The sequence below is a fragment of the Hemicordylus capensis genome, chromosome 2 (assembly GCF_027244095.1).
Source record: "Hemicordylus capensis ecotype Gifberg chromosome 2, rHemCap1.1.pri, whole genome shotgun sequence".
Taxonomy (NCBI): Eukaryota; Metazoa; Chordata; class Lepidosauria; order Squamata; family Cordylidae; genus Hemicordylus; species Hemicordylus capensis.
The window spans coordinates 111216071-111227710 of record NC_069658.1 but is presented as its reverse complement, the minus strand read 5'-3'; the positions used below and the strand labels follow the sequence as shown (position 1 = coordinate 111227710).

The 11640-nt window shown below is 45.5% G+C and overlaps 1 protein-coding gene across 5 annotated transcripts in view; it reads right to left on the bottom strand.

The window, feature by feature from the left end:
* The window catches only part of CD274 (CD274 molecule), a 41520-nt gene extending 29880 nt beyond the window's left edge, over nt 1-11640 (bottom strand). The window contains exons 1-3 of one of the 5 annotated variants that reach the window (XM_053302882.1): nt 5419-5952; nt 4767-4840; nt 2468-4229 (exon numbers count right to left, since the gene is read on the bottom strand). Coding sequence is in view for 1 of the 5 variants with exons in the window: in XM_053302878.1 (XP_053158853.1) it covers nt 10561-10596 (36 nt within the window). In the remaining 4 variants the exon portion in view is untranslated. Of the gene's footprint in view, nt 1-2467; nt 5953-10560 lie in introns of those variants that run through there. The other 4 variants (XM_053302881.1, XM_053302880.1, XM_053302878.1 and 1 more) reach the window with 4 other exon arrangements.

The window sequence follows — 11640 nt, the reverse complement described above, 5'->3', positions numbered from 1 at the left end:
GGTGTGCAGGTGCCAACCACAGTACACTGTGTGAGTTCAGTTTGCCTATTCCCCCCTGGGACTTGTCTGCACATGGTATGCGATTGGACTGTTGAACGGCTTGTGCAGTGCTGGGGTCATTCTCCTTTCCTGCTGTCCCCACCCTGCATTCAGGGTTGGCTCAGACATCAGTGCAGAGTTCGCAACTTTGGAACCGCATGAAGTGTCATGGAGTGTCAGGAAAGGGCCATCTCTTTGAGTTCAAGTCGTCAGGTGGCCAGGACGTGGGGTTGGAGCTTGTGAGCCATGATGGAAGCATCCAAATCCATTTGAAAGGGCTATGACCACCTCCTACTCCTTCATGGCCAATGAGAGGGCAGCTTTTCCCAACTGCTGGCAGGATGCAAGGAATGCCTCCTGGCCCTTTGAGGACCTTCCATGGAGGGGTGGGGCTTGCAGCTGCCAATTTTAGTTACAGAACTGGCACAGGCATGATTGTGTCAGGCAGGGTTGGCAGAGCCCATCAGAGATGTTGATCTCATGCTGCATACCAGGTAACATTTCAGCCAAGCTGCTACTCACCTCACAACGATCATTTGAACAGCCCTCATCTTTTCTTAGGGTGATGGCTTGCTTAGGCTGATGGCTAGGATGATTGGTGGTTGATCAGTTTGGAACTAATTGACAGCTGCCTTGGGGGTCTTTTTGTGTTAACAGAAAGGCAGAAAATAAATGTGTAGAAATAAAATAAATAGGCAGGATCTGCTCTCCTGATAGTTGGGAATCTCTCTCCAACTCTTGGAATGTGATACCATCAGGGCTTGGGAAAAGGGACATCTTGCAGCTAAGGAGAAGGGATAGTTTTGCTGTTTGAATTTTAAGGAGAATGAGACAGAGAGAAAAAGAGCTGTGTATTGGCTATAACTGAAGCAACTTTGGGGTGCAGTTCCTTCCTTCCTTCCTTTGGGGAGGGGACCTGATGCAGGATTAACAACTGTGATGTCTACAGAAGGAATCCATTTGCTGCCACTGTGCTTTGTTTGTATAATTGCAAATAAAACAAGTTTATGATTAGAAATAGTAATTAAAAACTAGCTTAACCAGGCACAGACCATCTGCGCCTCTAGTCCCCCACGGCTTTCTCCCCACCCCCAAGCCCATCCGCCAATCACCGCTTTCTCCCGCCTGCCGGCTGCTGCTTTCTTCCCCCTCCTCCCCCGCCAGCCACTGCTTTCTCCTGCCCGCCCCTTCCGCTGCTGCTTTCTTCCCCCTCTCCCCCCGCCTCTTTCTCCCCCCTCCCCCGCCAGCCACTGCTTTCTCCCTCCCCGCCCCCCGCCATGGCTTTTTCCTCCCTCCTGTCCACCCACCTGCCACCGCTTTTTTCTCCCCCCATCTGCCCACCGCTGCCCGCCCACCCGCCTGCCACCATGGCTTTTTTCTGCTGCCCGGCTGCTGGCCACCGCCACTTTTTTCTGCCCACCTGCCTGCCGCCGTTGCTGCCACTTTTTTCTGCCCATCCGCCCACCGGCTGCTTTCTTCCCCCTCTCCTCCTCCCTCCTCACTCTGCCGGGCTGCCTCCATTATTCATGCCAAAACTCTCGCAGTGTGTCACGAGAGTTCCGCTGCCAAATCCTGGGCACGCATGCCGGATAAGAGAATTAAATATATAGATTAATAGTATAAAATATTATTAACAATATTACAAAGATGCCATAAGTCTCCAGTATTCTCATATCCAAACAAACTAAATTCTGTAGCGCTGCCCTTGCAATTTCTTAGCAGCTGGAGAAGCTGGGAGTGAGTAACAGCATACATATATATTGCAAAGTAGAGAATGATATGTTGCTAATTATTAATCATACATTAATAAATGTAAATAGATGCATTAAAGCACATTTACCTGGAAGCAAGTCCCATTGATGTACATGGAAGTTATTTCCAAGAGGTGCGCATAGGATCAGAGTGCAGCTAGAAGTATGCTCAGTTAAAATAGACTAGAATAATTCAAATCTGCATTTTTTAAAAAAAGCCTTAATATTAATATCTGAAGACTCATTTCTTTTGAAAAAATATTCAGATTTAAATGTTGTGCCTTGGAAACCTTTACAAATTGGTGATGCCCTCTTAGGTTTTCCTGCAGTATGGAAGTGAGACAGTTGTGAGTTGTCATATATGTTCCTATATACATACTTCAATATTTCTGTGTGGAAAAGTAGAGGTGTCTGTAAGGCATGGAGCTCAATTTTGTGCATGCTAACTCAGAAGTTCAAGCAAGTCCCAATGTGCTCAGCAGAACTTACTCCCAGGTTGAGAACTGGAGTCCTAAATACCCATGTCAATTAAAGGCAAAAACTGCACAATACTTTAAAACTCTGTTACTGCTGACTAATACTTAATAATCACCAGTAAGCTATTTTGTGGTTACGGCTTATCTTCAAGTTCCTCTTCTCCAGAAAAGGAAGGCTGAAGGAGGTTTCACTTGTCTTACCTGACAAGGCGCCCCAAAGAGCAGCTACACCAGAATTCAGCAGCAGATCAGGCCTCTGGAAGAGTTGCAAGCCACCTTTTCTGTCCTGCTCAGAATGCACTGGTAGCCAAAGCCAAAGGATTTATGATGAGAGCGGAGAGCACTTCCGTTCCCCTCAGTTCCAGATTAAGTAACATGCTTTGGAGCAGATTGTGGCATATTCAGGGCTTGCCTCAAGAAGGAAGTCCAAGGACTTTGGGGACAAGAAGGCACTTCCCAGTTGACACAACAGCTCTTCACAAACCATGTGAACAGTTCATTGTTCCCTAATAGGCAAGTGTTCAAAAAACAAGAACTCTTCATTAGGTAGAGTGGAAACAAAGCCATTCCCACATGTAAATAATGAAACTGCTTACAATAGGAAAGCTGTGTAGTGACTTTGGCTGACTCAGAAAGGGTTTAGCACAACCAGCACATACAGTTCCCTTACCTACATGGGGACTGTACTCTATTGCAAAGGCTGAGGAAATTCACACGGCCTTAGAGGCCTTTAATAGTTTCCTAATATTATGCCATATGTGGTTCAGTCCTACACATCTCAGTGCGTATCCCTGTGCAGCATGCATAGGCTCAACCCTGGCCCAGGCACTGGGGCGACAGCAGTCATTAACACAGCTGGGCTAGTCCTCTTCCCTTGATCTGAATAGCACAGCAGTGCACTCCCCCTCCCGCCTTTTGGAGGTAGAGTATAAACATGAATGGAGTAAGACAGAATGAGGTACATTAAGCAAGATTCTGTGGGTTATTCATTTTGACCCAGGTGCAGAAAGACTGCTTGTCAGGTGTAGTAAGGCTGGAGTGAAGATGGACCCCCCGCCCCCCGCAACTCCTCCAGGCAGTTGTGTAGCCACCATTGGTCATGGGGGCAGGAATGTCCCTAGGCCACAGGTATCCAGGGGACACCAGGGTATCCCTTCCCCCACAGTACACTCCCTGCCACTGTGGCCGCTGCCACATGCTGCTGTTTGGTGCACTATCCTACACCGACCATGCTCCTTCTGCCTGCGTCAGCATGCTGACGTAGTGGGCATTGCTGGCACCAGGCACAAATATGCAGGCCAGCCAGTTGGCGAGCAAGGGAGAGGAAAGAAGCACCCAGACAAGCCAGTGAAGTGCATGCTCTCTAGTGGAACAGGCTGCCTACAAGTCTGTGTCTGGTGCCAGCAAGACACACCGGACACCAGCTATCGGTGTGCAGACACAGGTAGAAGGGTGTGGTCACATGGGGGCAATGCACCCAGCAGTGGCATGCACCTGGCAGTATGAAGGGCACAGTGCCCACGCTCACATCCTGTCCTGGGGCTGCTGTCATCCTTCCTACAATGGCCCACAAGTCTTTCCTGCAGAAGTCACTTAAAAACATGGTGAAAAGCATTCTCAGCAAGCCTATTCTCCCACTCTTGTGCAAACTGTACCACACATCCCCATGCATGCAAACACTTTTACACACACACTTGCACGTGTACATTCCCTGACTCTGAATTTAAAAAATAAATAAATAATTCATATATACTTATATTTATATCTCCTGGAGAGGACTTGTCTTTTTTGATGCCAAGATGAGTTGTCTGATCAGAAGCTGACAGTGTGCCAGTGTGTCAGAAGAAGCCCTCAACTCCTGCCTGTGGTCTCCCCAGAGGCATCTGGTGGGCCACTGTGTGAAACAGGATGCTGGACTTGATGGGCCTTCTTGGGCCTGATCCAGCACAGCTGTTCTTATGTTCTAAGTGGGAAGAGGAAAGTGTCAAGCAAGCTGTCACCCAGTCAATGCCCCCCCCCCACATCCCACAGGGGCCTAGGGACTTGTCCCTCCTTCATAGTCATAGCTATGGCATGTTGTCTGTTATTTAAGAGCCCGGAATAGGACATATCCCTTCACACATCCTTCTCTTCTCTATTGCCTCAGAGGTTTTTAAGTGATAGACAACGTTCCCGAGTTAGCACCTGGAAACTCTATTCAGAAAGCAAGTGTCTGATGTCCAGACTAAATTACTCAAAAGTACTACTCAGGAGATACTCTAAAGGACTACTAAATTCCATAGAACGTGCTCTAGAAAATGTGGCCAGAATGTCAGCCTATGTGCTTCTCTTATAACATATTATACATACCACCACTCTGCCCTCTCTCTCTCTCTCTCTCTCTCTCTCTCTCACACACACACACACACACACACACACACACTCTTAATATAACACAAAGCATCTCATCTCATCTCATTTCATCTAATCCCATCCCATCCCATCCGATCCCACAGCCAACCTGAAGTCTTCTGTGGTACAGCCATAGTCTTACGACTCCTCAGGTTGTTCTGGCTTCTAGTATTTTAGATGTGTCTATAGCAGGAAAGATAGCAATACTTCCTTTCCTGTATGGTTAATATAACAGAACCACCATTTTTTCCACAATTACAGGGAATTTTCAAGGATGTCAATGCAAAGAGTAAAGTGGGCAGATGTTCCAGTTTACGGCTGTTCTTATGAATACCAGAAAAGCAATGTTTGATAGGATTTGTTCCAAAGCAAGCATGCATGGGGTCATTTTACTCTCTGGAATGCGCTCACAAAACCCCCTGTAGCTGAGAAAACTGTGGCTCCAGTGCAATCTTATGCATGTTTCATTAGAAGTAAGTCTCACTGAATTCAAAGGGGTTTTCTTCTAAATACACATGCATAGCACTGAAGTCTTAAAACTACTTAACTTTGGCTGGATCATGCTTTTTAATTTGGTTTTTTTAAAAAAATCTCCCTGAATACAAAAATGAAAGAATTTCACAGGATTACATAAAATTCAAGAAGATAAAATCCAGGAAGTTATTGGGGGAAATTATATTGCAAAGAATTCTAATAGTTTACTGGCAATGTTGCAGTCAGGCAGAAACAGAAAGGGAAAAGGAGAGGGGGAAAAACCTTACCCATGATAAATTGTTCTTCTCTTGAAACAATTATGTGCATGCATTCAGTTAACTGGAAGTCTTCAGCCACTGAACTGCCTGGTTAATTCAAAACAATATGTGAAGCATGATTTGCTGACCTTGTTTATTGACCCTTGTCAAAAGTAAACAACCCTTGTTTCACTTTCTAATTCAGCTCAGCCCTACTTTCTCCACAGCTCTACCATTTTTCAACTCATTTCTCTGTCACCAGTTGTTCCCCCAGATTCTTGCTTTTCTGTCTACTGTATACTTTGTTACACTTCCTTAGATGCCCTGTCTCCTGACCACCATGCGGAAGTCAGTTCTCAGTTCCTTATTCATCACAGAGAAAGAGCTGCATGAGCAGCCTGAAAAAGAACTAAGTTTTCATCTCACTGCATCCCCAAAAGAAGCTTTAGGCTACCCCACATCAAACACCCCATCACTGGCAGACTGTCCTTTTTGAGATGCACAAGCATTCAGTGCATCCCAAAGTGTATTCTTTGCACAAAACACTTTAACATATGATGCACCCAGGTAACACTTGTAAATAAAGAACTGGAGGTTAAAGCCCAAAATAAGTCTTGGGCCATCCCACATCATACACCAACACAACCAGGGAAATGTCTCTACAAGATGCAATAGTATCATGTCCAGTCCAATGTTTTGTTTCTAAATGTTTTGTTTCTAAAACAAGGCAAGTTTTCCAAAAGATCTCTGAACTCACAGGGAGGTTCCAACCTCAAATAGGTATGTTAAGGGATGCCAAAGGACAGATAGTAACTGATTCAGAGAAGATCAAACGGAGATGGAAGGAGGATACTGAAAATCTGTACAGCAGAGACGTCAACATCCAAGATACTCTAGAAGATATTCCCTACTTGCAAGAACCTCTAGTATGGGAATTGGATGTTAGATCAACACTCCGGTCATTACCAAGTCCGAAGGCTACAGGAATTGGTGGCATAGCTACAGAAATATGGCAAGCAACAGAAGAAGAATAAGTCAAGGCTCTAACCAAACTACGCCAGTAAATTTGGAGAACAACACAGTGGCCATCAGTTTGGAAGAGGTCAGTCTAAATACCCATACTAAAGAAAGGAGACTTAACAGATTGCACAAATCATCGGACAATATTGGATGTTCAAGCTGGTTTCAGAAAAGGCTGAGGAACAAGAGACATCATTGCTGATGCATGCTGGATAATTGAGAAAGCAAAAGAATAACAGAAATAAGTCAATATGTGCTTTATTGACTACAGAAAAGCCTTCAATTGTGTTGAACATGTCAAGTTGTGGAATATCCTTAGGAAAATTGGCGTCCCAGAACACCTCATTGTTCTCATGAGAAACCTATACACAGGACAGGAAGCCACAGTCCAGATGGAACATGGTGAAACAGACTGGTTCCAGATCGGCAAAGGAGTAAGTCCAGGCTGTATACTTTCTCCTTCTTTATTCAATTTATATGCTGAACATATACTGAGAGAAGCTGGACTGGAAGAAGATGAGTGTGGTTTTAAAGTTGGAGGAAGAAACATCAATAACCTGCTCTGCGCTGATGACACCACTCTGATAGCTGAGGAAGATCTGCAAGCTCTAGTAATGAAAGTCAAGGATCACAGTGAAAAAATGAGACTACAACTAAATGTAAAGAAGACTAAACTAATGACAACTGGTAGGAAGGAAAGAGAAGAAGAGGACAGCCAGCAGCAAGCTGGATGGACTTGATTACAACACCACTGAGAGACCTTAAAGGATGAGTTGAAGACAGATCATCCTGGACTGAATCTATCTATGTGGTTGCTAAGAGTCGACACCGACTTGATGGCACTTAATCAATCAATCAAATGACCCTACCAAACATACTGACCCCAAGTCTAGTAATGTCTCATGAAAGAAGAGAAAGCCTTAGTGCTGCACACCCCAAAATAGGCTCCAGGTCACCAAAATGATATAACCTCACTACCAGAAAACTGTCCCATATCCGCTTCCCAAGACCCCAACCACTGAATCCAAGTGTATCTCCTCCAGCTGATAAGGTTTTGTCAGAGGTATATTATTTGTTATATGACTGCAATCCTAAGCATGCTTACCTAAAAAGTTCAATTAATTAGTGGAACTTTCTAAGTAAATTATACTGCCACCGCCTTCTGTTAATCTACTTAGGATGGGATGAGTTACAACACTGCGTATTACCTTATAACTAGCTAGCATTCATATATCTATTTGAGAATTTATTTTCTTGCAGACTCAGTGGTGCTATCTTGTCATTTGATCTGCCAGACTTGTTGGCATGCAAATAATTGTTTCAAGAGAAGTGCAATTTAACATGGTAATACGTGGGTTTCCCCTTCTCCTCCCTTCAAGAAGATAGATATTAAAGAGTCAAAGCAGGAAAATATTTTATTAGGACCAACTAAAATATCACAAAGTAGTGAGCAAGTGTTCAAGTTCTCTAGAATTTTTCTTCCAGCTATACGTTAAACAAAACAAAGTGGGGGAGGGCACAGACAAAGTGAAGCATGATGGAAAAGCCCCCAACATCTGCAGTTTGCAAGTCTTAAAATGGAGTACAAGAGGTTTTATGCAAACTTGATAAGATTCTGCTAGGTGCAAGACAGATTTCAATTTGCATCACCGAGGGCTGCTGTGGCAAAGAAACAAAAATGGCTGCTCCTCCACTTACAAAAAAAACCTGTAATATTTATAGGACTAAATATAAAGGTAGTACAAGTCCACCAAATCAACACCAAGCAAATTTCAATTTGACACATACTATATTTACTGGAACAGAAGTCTATTCTGAATTTAAGATGACCTCCTTTAAAAATACAGGTTATACTTGAATTTATGCAAAAGGAAGAGGACTCTTGACTTTAAGACATCCCCACATTTTTTAACTTCAAAGAACTAGGAAGAAATTTAGTCTTGAATTTAGGTAAATAGGCCTAATAAAATGGTGCCATCTAATGGGCAAAATGTATACAGTCAGCAAGCACCCTCTTCCACAAGCATTGAGTTGCTTGATATAAACATCATATATATGACCTAAATTCATCCTATCAAGAGGCCCTAAGAGCAAAGCACTCTTCATGGCCCCCCTCCTATTTGGGTGGATCCCACTATCTCATGAAGATGACAGGCACTGAAGTAGAGTCAGGAATCTGCAATGGGCCTGTTGCTGCCAGAGAGGGGAGGGCACCTGGAACCTTCTGCATGCAAGCATGCAGGTGCTCTTCCCAGAGCTTCCCCATCCCCTAAAGCAGGCCTGCTCAACTTCGGCCCTCCTGGAGATGTTGGCCTAAAACTCCTATAATCCCTGACTATTGGCTACTGTGGCTGGGGATTATGGGAGTTGTAGTCCATAAACAAGTTTCATTGTTCTCATGAGAAACCTATATACAGGACAGGAAGCCACAGTGCTGATGGAACATGGTGAAACAGACTGGTTCCAGGTTGGCAAAGGAATAAGACAAGAAGAGGGCGATTACAACAGCAATGAATGCACCACTGAGAGACCTTAAAGGCCAAGTTGAAGACAGATCATCCTGGAAAGAATCTATGTGGTTGCTAAGAGTCGCCACCAACTTGATGGCACTTAATCAATCAGTCAGTCAGTCAGTCAGTCAGTCCAAAAACAGGTTTTTTGGGGGGGAGGCCTGTTGAGCAGACCTGCCCTACTGGGAATATTTTACAATGCTCACACATGCAGTCTCCCATTCAAATACAAACCAGGGTGGGCCCTGCTTAGCAAAAGGGAGAACTCATGCTTGCTACCACAAGACTTCTCCTCCCATATGCCCCATGCCCCCCCCCGAAATTGAGAAATCTATGCCCCTAGTTTTTGAATTATTGATCAGATTGAATGTTAGAAATTTGTTGAGAGTAATAACAAAATACTAGTGGGCCTGGGCGCAGAGCATCTGCGCCTCTAGCTGGACACAGCCGTTCCCCGCCGTCTCGGGGACTGGAGACAGAGCCAGCCGTGCCGCCACCGGCTCCCTCCGCCTCACCCCCCCACCATGCCGCCGCCTCCTCCTCGCTCCACACACCCCGAGAGTGCCGCCACGGGCGGGCGGGCTGAGAGTGCTGCCGCCGCTGTGGGCAGGGTGAGAGTGCCGCCGCCGCCGTGGCCGGCCAGCCGGCCGGGCCAAGAGTGCTGCTGCTTCCGGGCCGAGAGTGCTGCGGCCGCAGCCGGCCAGGCCGAGAGTGCCGCGGCCGGCGTGGCCAAGAGTGCCGCTGCCCTGCCGCCGCCGCCGGCCGGCCGGGCCGAGAGTGCCGCCGGCTGGGCCGAGAGTGCCGCTGCCTGGCCCGCCGCCTTGCCTCCGCAGCCGCCCAGCCAGGCAATTCTCCGGGGTGCGCCAGGACCAATCAGGCGCCCCCGCAGCCCAGCCAATCAGCTGGGCTGCCGGGACGCATTTTTCCTGGGCACACCCAGGAGAAATATATAGATAGATAGATGATTATTCACATTAGTATGCTGGATGGGTATCCCATTGTCCAACAGCTATTTTTGAAAGATATAATACTAGTTTAACATTAAGCGGCCTTGTAAAACTATTGTTTTTCTTTGCTGGGATATTCACAGCCCCAGGAGGCACAACGTGAGTGATTTAATCTTTGAAAAACTTGTATTGCTTAAAGGAAACAGAAACAAGTTTGAATAAGAATCAAATATCTCAAAATTGTCTCCTTTTTTCAGATACTGTATTTTATATTATAGGATGTATTTTAAAATACTTTTTTGTATTTTTATTGGTTGTTTACCAAGTATTTTGTATTTTGCATCTAAAATACATTTTCTGAGTATTTTGCCCATCTCTGGGAAATGGACTGAGAATGGACATGCAAAGACCATTAAGCATGTGTTTAAGTATATTAGTATATTGAACAACTTTATTTCAATGTAATGAGGAATTATGCTGCCAATGCTCTCTGTGGCATTCTAAATGTCAAGATACAGAATGGAGAGCATCTATTTTATGGCCTGCAAATTAGCTTCTGAGCCCTTCAGGTCCTTTTGCAATGATAAAGCCTTTTCTATATTAGTTTTGGATGCAAAACTTGATACAACTCCTAAAATTTAAATGAATCCCTTATACTAGACCAAGGACATTAATACCTTCAGCCTTTAACTTACATAGTCCAGGGACGGCTGTTGGACTACATCTCCCATCACTGCTGCTGAGATTTGTTCATTGAAGCCGGGATTGTGGGAATTGCAGTCTAACAACTGGAAAGCCTCAGGTTGGCCACCTCTGGACTGGAAAGAACACTGCAAATATCCCAGTTCCCAGGTGTGGAAAATTAAGCTAGAGAGAGCCTGGATTTATTTTTTCACCCTGGGGTTGAGGAAATAATTCTATTTACTAACTATGGAAATATACATCAAATCATGCCATTTATTCAACACAGTTATGCAACAGGGCATACCTGATTAATTTATCTCCTTTTGGGCAGCTGTTATAGGCACGGAGAGGGGGGAAAGTAATATTAGCCACACCTGACAGCATCTCCCATTCTCTGCATGTTTTCTCGGGAGGATGCAGCAGTGGGGCCAAGGCTGACTAAAGCGGGGAGGGGAGGAAGAGAGGCGGTCCCAGAGCCTTTGTTGCGCTGCAGAGCCCATCAACATTGATTCATTATTGGGGGCGGGGAGGGGGGCGCAAAGGCAGCCGGGGTGGGATCGCAAAATGTTGCCAAATTCACTGGCGCACTCCGCCGCCACCCAAATTATTCTGGCCCTGGGCTCCATAAAGGCTGGAGACAGCCCTGAATGGGACGATCTGCTTGCCATTAAGTGTGCATCGGATTACTGCAATCCGGTCCTTTGTCTGTTAGTTAACTCGGAAGGAAGTTTCTCTGATGCCAGCCAGCAGAAGAACTTCTTCTCAAACAAGTGGGCAGCGCATAGGAATGCAGCCTTAAAGACACAAGAGCTCTTTTACCATCCCCTGGCCTAGGGGATGGCCAATCGGAGACTCTTCGGCTACTGGACTACAACTCCCATCATCACCGCAACCTCAATAAATACATTGCGGCTGGAAATGATGGGAGCTGTAGTCCAACACCAGCTGGACAGGCTCAGGTTCAGCAGCCCTTCACTGACCTTACCCTACAATCTTTATTTTACTTTACTTTTCTTTTTTAATGTGCCAGCCATAAGGAGCCCCCCCCCCCAGCTTTCTCTTTTCCCTCCAGCAGCTTCACGGTTCATTTA